The 15,065-nt window shown below is 45.4% G+C and overlaps 1 protein-coding gene across 2 annotated transcripts in view; it reads right to left on the minus strand.

Annotated features, from left to right (window-relative positions):
• Positions 1-1,040: 1,040 nt before the first annotated feature.
• Positions 1,041-15,065, minus strand: part of NIPA2 (NIPA magnesium transporter 2) — a 36,687-nt gene continuing 22,662 nt past the window's right edge. For both annotated transcript variants that reach the window (XM_044286298.1, XM_044286300.1), the window contains exons 5-6: positions 8,509-8,669; positions 1,041-3,812 (exon numbers count right to left, since the gene is read on the minus strand). In XM_044286298.1, the coding sequence (XP_044142233.1) occupies positions 3,172-3,812; positions 8,509-8,669 (802 nt within the window). In that variant the 3' untranslated portion in view covers positions 1,041-3,171. The remainder of the gene's footprint in view (positions 3,813-8,508; positions 8,670-15,065) is intronic.

Raw genomic sequence — 15,065 nt, forward strand, 5'->3', positions numbered from 1 at the left:
GGGGTTTAATAGCGGAAGATCACAGCACGCAGTCATAGAGGCCGGGTATGGAATGTGTCCGGCGCACGCAGCCTGCGTTTGTATTAAGCATAAACGATATTCATTAGTGGCCACAGCCCCTCCCCTCCTCCTCCCTGCTATTAGCCCATTGGTGGCAGCGGCAGTACAGGGGGGAGGGACTACAACGCCTTGTCGCCATTTAGCAATTCTAGGTCACATTTGCGACCATTTTGGTCGCCATCTGGAGCCCTGGGGAAGCTATCGCATATAACAGTTGGTCAACCCTAGTAGTGGCACCAGGTACATTAAAAGCTCAGCAACATGTGCTGGACATCCTGCAGCCACAGGTGTTGCTTCTTGTAACAGGACTTCCAACCTGCATTTTTCAGTAGGATAATCATAAAAGGAAGGTATAAAAGTCAGATACTAAAGGTCCATTCACACGTTCGTAATTTGGGTCCGCATTCATTCCGCAAGTTGCGGACCCATTCACTTTCAATGAGGCTGGCACAGATACAAATCCGCATTTTCGGGATCCGCAATTTCGTTCCTGAAAAAAAAATATAGAACAGGTCCTATTCTTGTCCGCAATTGCGGACCAGAAAAGGCATTTTCTATTATAGTGTCTGTGATGTGCGGTCCACAAATTGCGGATCGCACATTGCAGGTGTCTGTGTTTTGCGGATCCGCAAAACACTTACGGACGTGTGAATGGACCCTTACACCTTTTTTTTTTTTTTTTAAGTCCACTCCTGGTTTTGTCTCTAACTTTTGCACTGGAAACCCTGCCATGCTGACACCTTTGCGAGCAGGAGAGGCCTCTTGCTGTTCAGAGTCATACTCAAATCTAGGACTGGCTTTTTAGAAACTAATGAAAACTACTAAGAACATCCACATGATAATAATACATTAAGAAATACTGCTGTACTAGGTACCAAAACCTTGCACGCCCAGGCCTGATTACACAACATGGCTGGTAATTTGCTAGCAGTTATCACTGACCTGCAGTTTTACTAGAAGTAAAAATGCTTTCTCTCTACTAAATTCTGAAATATTTTATTTCAAAATAAGTTATATTTTTACAATTTAATTGTACTTACTCACTCCCCTTTCATACAAATGCAGCAAATCTAAAGTAGACAGGATGAAATATCTACAGCATTATGCAGCCAGAGCCAAAATGTACCCACATTTTTATATACAGTTTAAAATTTCAGTGCAACATATTTTAAAACAAAACTTGAAGGGGTTTACTCCCATGTGGACATATAAAAAATGCCATAAATGTCTGATAGGAACGGGTCTATTTTTTTTTTTCATAAGTGCTATAGCGATAAATGGAGGGGTGTTCTCTCAATTCTCTGCTATAGGACTACTGAAAATAACAAAATAATGTCAATAGACGCAAGTCCCCCTCGGGAGAGTAAGCCGTACATGCATGGCTTTGTCCATACACTATTTCTGGCCTGGCTATTTTCAGTAGCCCCATAGCATAGCAGGGGTGACCTGCACACAACAAAGCCCTGTTCTTGTCGATAAGCCATAAATGTCCACGTGAGGCAACCCGGTGAGATTTTTTTTTTTTTTTGTAATCCTATTATAAATTATGTACACATCTCCATTCTCAATTTAATAAGAAGCATACATGAATGCATACGGCAAAATAAAACTGCACACAAATTGGTCTGACCAAAATCAATGTTAAAATGATTGTCTGCACAGCTTGTGAGGGGCGGAATCAGAAAAAGCATTGAAGACACAGTTATTCACCTCTAAACTGATACCAGCTCTCGGAATAAAGAAAGGTTTACAAGAGATCACTGCAGAAAGAGCTGGTTTGGCCTCATATCTGTCATGTCCTGAAAACATTACCCTCTCAGTCAGGGGACTCATATTTAACTGTCTATAGTGAGGAAATCACAAGAAGCGTATGAGCTGTGCCATGACAGAAAACAAGGTGTGTCGAAGTGCAATTATGCACTTTTTTAGCAGCATTTTTTTTTTTGCCAACAACTGAATGGTGTTTTTTCCCCTATAAAGAAGGGGATGAAAAAGCCCATTGCTTCAATGTGTTGCTTAAAAAAAAAAAAAATGGAACAAGCAAAAACATGTGTGCTACAGACTTTCAGTTAATGTCTGGAGATTGAATGTTTTTTTTTTTCTGAAAAAAACTACACATAAAACAAAAATGTGTAAAAGAAACATAAAAATGTTGCAAGTGTTGATTGTGAGACAAACCTTTTAAAGGGGTTGTCCCATCTGGATATTTATGGCATGCATATCTACAGGATATGTCAAATGTCCAATAGGTACGCTCAGCTATTTTCAGAAGTCCCAAAACTGTGAATGAAAAAGCGTGCATGCTTGGCTTTCTCTCCATTCCTGACATGGACGGGGCCCTGTTCTTAAGATAGGAACGGGTCCCAGAGGTGGGACCCTCACCTATTTATGGCTTATCCTGTAGACATGCCATACTTGTCCAGATGGGACAACCCAGTAATCACAGAAGGCTCATCTCAAAGCAAATTTCCACTGTGAACATCAACATGCTGTGCCTCTTTGTACAGATGTGGATCTCCTGCAGAGGCTGGATAACTACAAGTCACAGCATGCTCTGCCACCGAATGACCATTCAAGTTGGTAAAGTCTACTGCACAACAAGAAAGCCATTTCTGATAGGATGACCAATGTCCACTTAGAAATCTTCATTTCACTGAAGACTTTGGGGTGTGTCCTCTGGGTAGCCGCTCGGCAAATCCTGTACAAACACATGCAGACCTGCATAAGAAATAAACCAGTGATGTGGCAGTGCTGCCCTGTTCAGAACCAGAAAATGGAGACCTGAGGTTCAATTCACCTGCGGAAATATTAAGTTCCCCTTTAAATATAAATACTTTGAGTGGCATAGCTGCAGAATATGAACATATTTTGGCTTAGGAATTTTAAAGGATGATTTCTGTACATTTGTTAGGCACACTGCCCGCTACCTGCTGGTCCGGAACATGAGGAACAGCAGAATGGTGCCACATATACCCAGAGGGAAATACATTATTTAAAGTAATTGAGCAAATTGTCAAAAGCAATTAAAATAAGAAATATTCACCCACTACCCCATCAGAACAGTTTAAGATCGTGTGGTTTTGCTGGCAGTGAAGAAGATATTTTTGGTCCTTAAAATGTTGCAAGACTTCCATTGCGCCGGGAAGCAGTGTTCTCATTTATCTGCTGGTCAATGTCACAATGGTGGCTCTCCTCGTCACCGTTCAAATGTTCATAAATGATGTTAGAAAGGTTCCCGTTCAGGAGCCGCTCATCCTTTCGGAGAGAAACTGGCAGGTTGGATAGGGTAAGAGAGACATCTTTGAAGGCATGCAGTAAAAATATGCCAATGATGATAGTCATAAAACCACTGAAGGTGCCAATCATGTCACTGGCAGACATGTGCTGCCACTCCTTGAATAGAATTGCAGAGCAGGTAAGCACTGAGGTGGTGAAGAACACATAGTAAATAGGCGTCACTAGTGAGGTGTTAAATATGTCCAGAGCTCTGTTTAAGTAGTTAATCTGAGTGCTCACACACACAATAAGGCTGATCAGTAGGATCCAGAACAAGGGATTCTTCAGGACGGCTTCTCCAGCAAATAGTCCCTTAATAGCAATTCCCAGTCCTTTAACGCATGAGACCGACAGCGCTCCAATCACAGAGCATATGGAGATATAGACCAATATATTGGACTGGCCATGACTTGGTCCGACAACAAAGATTAGGATAAGGGACACAATAATCACCCCTGTAGCAAAAAGCAGAAAACCTACAAAACAAACAAGAAAGTGAAGTTTAACGCTCTTCATAATGTGCAATCCTCAGTCTCTTCCTGAAATGGAAGCACTGCCCTTCTGGTTAAAAGGAGTTCTAATAATAATGGAACATATTATACCCCATGTTTTGTATTCTCCTGATCTCATAACTGCTCTAGTTCTGTGAATGTGTTTTTCTACGGTTGGTGGTCACAAGGCAGGATGCCATTACCCACAAGAGCTAAGGTGTCATACAACTTAATAGATGACCTACATCTATTCCTAATTGGTGGTGCGACCCTGGCAACACTATGTGCGCATGTGTTCACAGAAGGGCGAGAACAATAAGTAACTACCAGACACCTCTGGTGGTGGCATATCTTCTAAGAGAACAAAAAGGATCAGAAATGCAACATGCCTGATCCTTCTTTCCAAGACAGGTACTGTCAAGGGAAGACATGGGACACCCCCATTCTTATTAGGCTACTTTCACACCTGCGTTTAGTGCGGATGCGTCTTGTATCTGCACAGACGGATCCCCACCGATAATGCAAACGCTTGTATCCGTTCAGAACGGATCAGTCTGCATTATTCTTTAAAAAAAAAAGTCCAAGTCAAAACGGATCAGTCTTGACTTACATTGCAAGTCAATGGGGGACAGATCCATTTTCAATTGCACCATATTGCGTCAGTGAAAACAGATCCGTCCCCATTGACTTACATTGTAAGTCAGGACGGATCCGTTTGGCTCCGCATCGTCAGGCGGACTCCAAATTGCTGCAGGCAGCATTTTGGTGTCTGCCTCAAAAGCAGAACAGAGACCAAATGCAGCCAAACGGATGCATTCTGAGCGGATCCTTTTCCATTCAGAATGCGTTGGGGCTGAACTGATCAGTTTTGGGCCGCTTGTGAGAGCCCTGAACAGATCTCACAAGCGGACCCAGAAACGCCAGTGTGCAAGTAGCCTAAGATGGTCGGCCAGTCCAAAGAAAATGCAGATATTAATATAATGTGTATGGCCACCTTTAGGCTCTGTGCACTTTGACATTACATCAGCAAGAATAAAGCAGTAAGTAGCAATTACAAATACCAGAAGCACCCCACTGTCAACCCACGATTTGTCACTATACAACTGAAAAAGTATCAAGCATTGCTGTTATGGATGTGTTACAAATGGAAGCCATGGCACTAGTGTGAACATAGCTGAAATCAGCTAGCACGGTCATAGCAAACACAAGAATTACATTAGGTCAGGAAAAGGGGAACCATCCTTCCTGTCAATATAAAACCTACTCGTATCAGTAGTTACAGGGGTTGGCCATGTTTATTGCTGCACATGGGCTGGGAACAGCACATAAAGGCAGCTGGTGATTCACGGCTGTTAAACCATTGGCGCTGATCCTTGTTTGTTGGCACACTCTCTTACCTGCAAGCCTGGCACTGCAGTCCCAAAATGTCTGCTGATGGAGGGCGACCAATCCCATCCATCAGTGGCTTCCACTGACTAAGGGCTCATGCACAGGTCAGTGATTTTGAGCCAAAACCAGGTCCGGCTCTAAACACAGAACAGGTGCAAATCTTTCCCTTATACCTTATATCTGTGGAGGCTTCAATCCTGGTTTTGGCTCACAATCACTGATGGAAATCACTGACCAAAACACTGACGTGTGCATGAGCCCTTAAGCCTCATTCACACAGGCGTTGCCCAGCCATGCCCATATTGCGGCCCGCAAAGAGGGAACCTGCAATGTACGGGCACCGGCTGTATGCACATCATATCACAGATGTGGACTCATTCACTTGAATGGGTCCGCAATCCGGGAGATACGGTGAGGAACAGATCGGAAGCACTACAGAGTGCTTCTGCAGGTTTTCTGTCCGTGCCTCCACACTACATTTTTGTGGTGTAGACCGACAGATGTGGCTTGAGGACCCCATACAAGTGACAGGGTCCACGTCTGCAGACGGCAGCCAGACGGTCTGTGCCCGTGCAAATTACAGTCCACAGCACGGGGAAGCCTGGCACACTCATGTGCATGAGCCCTAAAACAGTGGACAGACTGTGCATGCCCTGATCCCCCCATCGTCCTGCAGTGTGGCCATTTTGAGACCACAGTGCCAGGCTGGAGGTAAGAAAAAATATAATATGCAAGGATTGGACATTGGCGAACAGTGGATCAGTACCTGCCTTTATGTGCTGTTTCCAGCCCATGTGCAGTAAGTAGTGGCCACACTGAGTTGGGCTAACTTTGCACAGTCAATTCATAATATCACTATAATATTAAAGCAATTTCCTTCCCCTGTTAAAGGGAACCTGTCACCGGGATTCTGGCCATTGAGCTGGGGACATGGGCTGCTAGATGGCCGCTAGCACATCTGCAATACCCAGTCCTCATAGCTCTCTGTGCTTTTATTGTGTTAAAAAACAGTTTTGATCGATATGCAAATGAACCTCATATGTGTCCTGTATCCGGAGATGAGTCCAGCACCGCCCCGCGTCCTCCGAATCTCCTCCTTGCTGGCTGACGTCACAGAGCTGGAGCGACGAAATCTCGTAGTGCATGCGCAGTGTCGGCATCATATTCATTCCCTGTGCTGGCATCAGCACAGGGAACGAACTAAGCATGCGCTAGCTCGCACATCGCGAGATTTCGGCGCTCCAGCTCTGTGACGTCAGCCAGCAAGGAGGAGATTCGGAGGACGCGGGGCGGTGCTGGACTCATCTCCGGATACAGGACACATATGAGGTTCATTTGCATATCGATCAAAACTGTTTTTTAACACAATAAAAGCACACAGAGCTATGGGGACTGGGTATTGCAGATGTGTTAGCGGCCATCTAGCAGCCCATGTCCCCAGCTCAATGGCCAAAATCCCGGTGACAGGTTCCCTTTAATATAGGGTGGTCTGTGTTCTCTGCTTTACATGAAGTGAAAAAATGGACAAGATTCTTTGCCATGTCTCTCAAGGTGGCCAAATACCTGATACAGAAGTAGGCTGATGGATCATATTGCTCAAACCCCGAACACTGTAGCGTGTTTTACATTGGGGGAGCAGTCTCACCGCATGTAAACCACAGCAGACGACTATCCCCAGCAAAAAATGCATACAATGGAGGATGTCGGCACGGTCCACATGCACCACTAAGGCATCCCATACACAACAAAGCATTGTGCGGATGAAAATACAATCATATATCACAAAAACATTGCACCAAACGGATATACCACTGACTATACTGGCTAGTCATACAAGTAGATATTAAAAGCTGAGACTTTTGCCAATATATTCCTGTCAGGAAGATATCGGAGCCCATCATGCACCACGTCACGGTCCGACATCCTCCACTGTATGCATTTTTTGCTGGGGATAGTCGTCTGCTGCGGTCCACATGCGGTGGGACTGCTCCCCCAATGTAAAACACGCTACAGTGTTCGGGGTTTGAGCAGTTCCTCCATATTTGCCCCGATATTTTTGTTTGATATGCAGTGTATGTGCCTTTACTTGGCACTTAAGCACTTTTGCACCTGGAAACCTCCATCACATGGTCTGATATGGGTGTGGCTTACAGTCTGGCTTTGTTCACATTGCACTAGTTGTCCTGCTAGGCGGTTGTGTGGAAGCTTGGCTGTGAGCTGGATTTCATCACCTTCAGACCTTGTTCACACCATAGATAGCGTAGTGGTAGGACCCCTTGCCATGCTGAGGACCGTGACGTGGTGCATGATGGGCTCCGATATCTTCCTGACAGGAGTATATTGGCAAAAAAGTCTCAGCTTTTAATATCTACTTGTATGACTAGCCAGTATAGTCAGTGGTATATCCGTTTGGTGCAATGTTTTTGTGATATATGATGGATCATATTGGCCAAATGTAATAAACGAAACCAGGCAACGGAAAAAACAATGTACATGGGAACATTTTTGCAAGGAAATATCATTAGTTCAACTATGAGACAAACAATTCAAACGTGGCCGACTTTCTGATGATGTCCGTTGTTAAATTTCACCATGCTGAACATTCATTATGGTGGACATTGTATATTATCAGCAGCTTTAGGCTGGGTTCACACGGGCGTGACGGATTGGCTCAGGATGCGTTCAGTGAAACACGCACTATTTTGCAAGCAAGTTCAGTCAGTTTTGTCTGCAATTGCGTTTAGTTGTTCAGTTTTTGCCGCGCGGGTGCAGTGCGTTTTGATGCGTTTTTCACGCGCGTGATAAAAAACTGAAGGTTTACAAACAACATCTCTTATCAACCATCAGTGAAAAACGCATCGCACCTGCTTGCGGATGCAATGCGTTATTAACGCATCCCCATTCATTTCTATGGGGCCTGTCCTGTGTTACAAACTCAGAATATAGAGCATGCTGCGATTTTAAAGCATTGCAGAAAAAAAAAACGCTCATGTGCACAGCCCCATTGAAATGAATGGTGCCGGATTCAGTGCGGGTGCAATACGTTCACCTACCGCATTGCACCCGCGCGGAAATCTCGCCCGTGTGAACTCAGCCTTAATAAGGGTCTGATATCAAATTCAGGAGATACTCTGTGCTGCTTCTATTACAATGAACAGAAAATTCCATTGCACGGCCACAAATGAAGACCAACTCAATGTGACCTGCTGACGTACAGTAGTAGATACACAGGGTACACATGTATGGAACATACCGTATAACACTACCCAGACATCTCACACTAATACACTACCTGGATCAGCTAACTTGATGGACATTTCATTTAAATTTTCAATCTCCTCTTCTTGAGGGGCATGGATGACCATAACTGTTGATCCCAATATACTCAGCAAACATCCAATTTTTCCATGAAGGTTTAGTTTCTCACTTAGGAAATATGAAGACAGGATGGCGCTGAAATATAAAAGATGAGATGTCAACCTTATTAAAAAGCTCATACACAAAAACTGGCAATGACAACATTTTTTTTAAACCCTGGGGAGACATAAAATGCTCTACGGCACTTTGTAGCTACAGATACCAGTGACTGGAGAGTTACACAATAAGGGAACCTTGTCTCCAGGCTCAGGATCATAGGACCGCGCTGTAGTATCCTTCCACTCCTTACAGCCATGACTGGCAAATTTAGACTCAGGCAGGGGGACATGTTCTTGGCTTGTCTAGATTACAATTCATGACACATACGCTAAGGAATTTCAGGCAAGAGAAACGTTAGGCATCTCAGATTTTAGGGTAAATATCTGTGTATTTGGCATACAAGAAAATGAAGTAAAAACACATTCCTAATGTATCAAGTAAGAAAAAAAGGACTTCCTCCGTTAGTAAAAGGGAAGAAAAATTACTAGGCGAGTGAACTTGGGTAAAACTGAGGAATTAAAGGCATCTCATCACATTTTAGAATATGTTTTTCTATATAGTTCATCTGGTCAATTAGTCTGAAGCCTGCTAAAAAATGTATAGATCTTTCTTATAAAAAAAAATAAAAAAATTCAGACATCTTATTTTAAATCAACCTTTTTAATAGGTGGTTACATGCCATAAAAAAATTACAGAGTTCTGGAGAACTTCCATAGAAATTAATAGAGCAGCATTGCACATGTTCGACCTGCCACATTCTTTTCAGGGGTCCCTGAGGGGTACAGGGTCTCCGTTCTTGTGATCAGTGGGGGTCCCAGCGATAGGGAGTTTTCTCTTTATCCTGTGAATCGGGGATAACTTGTGTTGAGGAAGGGTTGAGACGTATGCATATATGTCCATGCATGCCTGCAAACACGTGCGGGCATGTATGGTATATATGCATACATTAACCAACGCACCATGGGATGATGTGCGCAGATGTGCCCAGCATCTGCGCACGTCTGCCCATGGTGATCCCCAGGGGCTCATGGTGGCCCCTTATAATATATGTAGGGGCCTTGTGCCCCCTTATATATATGACTGCGTCCCCATCTATAATCCCCCTTATATATATGTGTATATATATTATCAGGAGGACATATATGTGTATCTGCCATGGCTCTCCCCCAGAGGAGGGTGTGTGAGGGTGTGTGTGTGTGTGTGTGTGTGTGTGTGATAGATTTGTATTGTGGTGTGTACGTCTATATGTATATATATTTATAACCATTGATCTATAAATATATATAGATATAGCGTATAATTAGATTACGATTATCCCCCCCCCCCCCCCCCCCCCCCCCGGTTTACCCTTTTCCTACCCTGATTAACCCCTGGTTGTAACCCCTCCTTGTGCATTGCTGTACAGTTCCCTATTGTTAATCCTTTGTGTTTGTGGTCGGCTTACACCCCTGTAAGACCACCGTTAACCCTCGGTGTACCCCGTAGGGACAGTGCAGACGGGTGGGTTATTGTTAATATTACTTGTATGTGTGTATTGTATAGTTAGTTTGTGGGTGGAATTTGGAAACGTGTAGTGTAGTTGAGTACTGTATATTTAGTGCTGTATTGTTAGTGTATTGTGTGCGTAGTGTATTGTAGTAATAAATACTGTGTTACTTGTACCTATCTGTGTAACGTGTAGTTATTGGCGATAGTACAGTAAGGTGCATGCAGCTAGTGTAGCGATTAGTGTAAAGCATAGCAAAGGTATTGTGTATTTATTATATAAAGGCATAAATAGGCGGTGTCATCACTAGACAGCTCCTCCTATTTATGAATATTAATTACCGATATTCGCATAATATTGGTGATTATTATTCCCCCTTTAAATTGGCGAGCCAGGCCCACTGCGTGGATTTTGCGTTTGTTTTTGGTCTTAAGGCTGAGGGTCGCTAGTACTGTGAATTAGCGGGCAGGAGAGACGCGGTCAGCGGAGTGTCTGAGCGTCTAGGACCCGATAATTCGGACAGGAGAAGCGATACTTCCCTTACAGTACCAGAAATAAAACAAAATCTTTTGCAGAGAATCTATAATTGTTCTGTGAACTAATATTTTGCTATTTGCTTTGCACGGTCACTACATCGCTCGAGTGATTGCGAGGGAGAAGAGGATACGTCACTGAAGGAGAGCCATCTTAGTGGGAGCAGCGTACAAAGTCAGGCTGGTCGGGAAGAAGCGATCCGGGAAAATGGACTTCTTCCAAGCAGCTGCTAGGACGAAGAGGTACGGCCCCAAGGAGAAGATGGACGCTCATCAAACGGTGAGTATGGACTTCCCCACACTGCAACACTTGAGCAGACACAGCACATTCAATCCCATCCTCCCCACCACATACAAGTCAGCAGAAATGCTGTGGTCCGATTTGTTGGCACAGGCTTGTAGTTATGACAAGCTTTGTGTGAACAAACGGATGGCGTTAAACAAGGCCACTAAACGGCTTCAGATGCTAGCCAAACTCGTTCATATGATCACGAAGTGGCGCTGGTATCTCAGTCAACGGAGACAATTCCTCCGGCCGTTCACTGCCTATGCTGTGCTAGTAATTCGGACCAGGTTTTGGCATTACGGGCACAGCTGGCGGAGAATGTGCAGTCTACTGTTGACCGAGATGCGCAGGTGGCTAGGATACAGTCACAGTTAGTAGAGCTGCAGAAGCAGAAGGAGGAAATTGAGGCTAAGTTGACCCAGTCTTATACTGAGGTCAAGGCCTTCAAGGAGCAGACTGCCTCTACTAATGTGACGGTAGCCAAATTGAAGGCTCAGGTTGCTGTAAGCTCCCAGATAATGACTGGCATGCAACAGGTCATCACCAAGTTGATGCCGGCCCTTTCTTTTCCTGTAAAGTCAGGGTCGGAAACGCCCAAAACTTTGCCCTATACAGGGCAAAAAGGGGGGAGAGTAGTCTGTGACAGGCCAAATCACCAGACCAAGCCTGTCCAGACTAACAGAGATTTTTCCCTGACTTTGGGGAAAAGAAACATCGTGAAAAGTGCCTCCCTGAAGATGGAACAATTCAGGGAGCGCGGTTGCAGTGTGGACGGACCTAAGCCACACCGGGCAAACATCAAATGCTTTGCTTGTGGTGGCTTGGGTCATATAGCGAAGCACTGCAAAACACACAGGACAGAAAGCCCAATCAGGTGCTTCAGGTGTGGGAACAAAGGACACATTGCAAGGAATTGCCCTTGTGCCAGTAATTGCAATGTGTCCAGTGATGGGATTCAGGTAACAAATCGTGCAGCGGGGTCTAGTCAGTTTGGCCATAAAGGGGTTACCTCTCGGCAGCATCATCAGCTGCTGAGGGGCCAGAGTGGCCAAGCTAGGCTAGGCAACATTTGACACCCCCTGTACTATTTGTTACACCGTTTGTTCCCTGTACATGTCCATGTTGTGTGTTTTTGTTGTCTGTTGTAACGTTCTTCTTGGTGTTGATGGTGGTCCTTGTCCATGAGTGTGTTCCACCAGGCTGATTTATGTAGTGTTGTAAGTCCCGTCTGCTGTCTTGTTTCATTCTGTGTCCCCTTGGAGTGGAGCAGTGTTATACTGTGGATCGAGAACGTATAGGGTCGCAAGCAGATAATATCACACGGGAAATCCTGCTGGTCGGGAGAAGGCATAAGGACCTTCTTCATGCAGCACACAAAGGATGATGTGATATTATTCTGGGCAACCAGGGTCTCAGATCGATACAGATAACACTGTTGTGCTCAAGGTTTTCGGTAGGGCTGTGTTGCGCTGGGGACTGGGGCGGACAGACAACATTGGTGTAATGTTGTGCTGCTCACTTAATTCTAGTCCGAGCAGGTAGCACAGCTCTGATAGGGATTGGACGCGGAGTGTTTGGCAGCAGAGTGTGGACTGTGTTCTTGTGTTGTGGGGTCCTGGGGAGCCAGGGCATGCCTATGCCGTTGGTTCTGCGGGCCTCCACAAGATGGGATCACAGGGGGAAGTCAGCCTGGGTACACATGAGTGGACAGGGATGCGGTGCCATCAATAACAAGATGGTGCTTTGTCCACAGAACTCCAGTTATCCTAACCTAGTAGGGTGGCCATCCTTATCTGTTGGTGCAGAGGGATGTGTAGCAGAGGACGCGATCCTCTGAAGGTAGGGTGTCCAGACACCAGTGTTGGGATAATGAGGAGTCCTGTGAGACAAAGGGCAGCCCAATACCTTTCTCTACCTATGGGTCAAAGGTATTGGTGCTGGGAATTTTTGTACATTTAACTGCACCGTTAGGGGAGAAATTCCCCTGGGAGCGCCTGGTATTTTCTTCTGCCATAGGTTTTATATGGAGCGGAAGAAAAACCCAGGAGAGGCCACGGAAGAGGCCAGCTATTCCCCCTGACACTCTTGGGAGGCTCCAGAGGATCCCACTGGATTTTGGCAACCAAGCGACCTCTGCCTAGAGGTGTTCTAGAGATGGAAGACTGTGCCACAATCCAGCGGGAGCATTATCTAAGGCTCTGGAGGAAGACTTGGAGATGTTCGGGTGGAAGAGCTTATCACTTGTTTCACCCAGTGAAACTTCTTCTGGTTCTGGTGATCGTCATCTACAGTCGGAGGGTCAAGGGACTTATTGACCAAAATACACCAGAACCAGACAGAACTTTACAGAACTATCCGGAGGAGGAGGCTCAGGACATAACCAAACATTGTTCCTGTAGCCAAATATTATTGTATGGACACACATTGTTTTCTATGAGGGTTCGGGACGTATAACCTGTACTACCCTGAAACCCCATAGCACATTGTATTTATTGATTTTGTTTGTCGGTCGATGGTGTACCCATAGACACTCTAGGTAGAAATGTTTGATAGCCCAAAACTCGCCCAACGCACTGCGGTGAGCTATCATTTGACTGTACACATTTGTATCCTATAGTCGTTTCCCATTGACACAGGGGTCTACGACCTACCTGTGTCTTTGGAGGTAGAGAGGAATGCCAGGTTGCATGAGTCTCTATGGGTACACACATGTAATGGAATTTGGTGGTGTTGGGAGGGATGAAACATGTATTTTGTGTGAATGGGGATAAGGTTAGGTCCCGATAGGGACAGGCCTCAGTCATTTGCCACCTTGAACCCTGGAACGGTGAGGTTCTTAAGGGAGGGGCTGGAGGTGTAGTGTGGCGGAGGTGTTCTCCGCAGTAGAATTTAGGTACTATGACATCACCTCTTAAGAGTTTGACCTGCCTTGTAAAGACCTATTAATCTGTCCACGGGAGAACCGCACCCATCAAGATGGAAACAGACGTTGGATATAAGAAAGTTGGGACTAAAGTTGTGAGGGTGAACCCGCTCCAGATATCTTGGAGGCGGGCCATACCTGAAGATCGGCAGAACGACCGAGAGACTGTGGGGGTGTGGCCACTCCAAAGTGGGGGTGGCCGACACTAAAAGACTGCAAAAGAAAGGCCAGTTAAAGACTGCGAGGGTGAACCCGCTCCAGATTCCTTGGAGACGGGCCATACCTGAAGATCGACAGAATTACCGAGAGATTGTGGGGGTGTGGTCACTCCAAAGTGGGGGTGGCCGACACCAAGAGACTGATAAAGAAAGGCCAGTTAACCGAGAGACTGTGGGTGTGTGGTATCCTAAAGATGTCAAGAAGAAGACTGTGTATCCTGTGGACGGAGGAGTAGGTTACGGTGAAGGGCAGGTCGGAGGAAAATGGATTAGGGATGTCTAAGTACCTAAAGAACAGTGTACACTACAGTTCTTCCTGAACTTCCACCTAGGATGGGGTTGAGGGTGGGGCAAATATATCTCAACCCGTTCCCCCAATATATTGTCGTATTATATAGTCCGACAACAGGGGGATTGTTGAGGAAGGGTTGAGACGTATGCATGTATATCCATGCATGCCCGCAAACACGTGCGGGCACATATGGTATATATGCATACATTAACCAATGCACCATGGGATGATGTGCGCAGATGTGCCCAGCATCTGCGCACGTCTGCCCATGGTGATCCCCAGGGGCTCATGGTGGCCCCTGTGGGATATATGTGATATATACATTTATATGGGCCTGTGCCCCCTTATAATGTAGGGGCCTTGTGCCCCCTTATAATGTAGGGGCCTTGTGCCCCCTTATAATGTAGGGGCCTTGTGCCCCCTTATATAATCATGTGCCCCCTTTCTATGTCACTAATATTAATGTATACATGTGTATGGATGTGCCCCAAGCATCCATACGCATCTATATTATATATAATCCCCCCCCTCCTACACCTGAAACCAGGTGCATCGGTGTGAATGTGCCCCAAGCATTCGCACCGATGCAATCTGGCTAATTACATCAGAATGACTGGACAAGGGTTCGGTCATCCTGATGGATACAAAGAGCTCAGATTCAACAGAATCTGAGCCCTTTGTTGTAATTATCTCC

The sequence above is a fragment of the Bufo gargarizans genome, chromosome 3, assembly GCF_014858855.1.
Source record: "Bufo gargarizans isolate SCDJY-AF-19 chromosome 3, ASM1485885v1, whole genome shotgun sequence".
In the NCBI taxonomy this organism is placed as follows: Eukaryota; Metazoa; Chordata; class Amphibia; order Anura; family Bufonidae; genus Bufo; species Bufo gargarizans.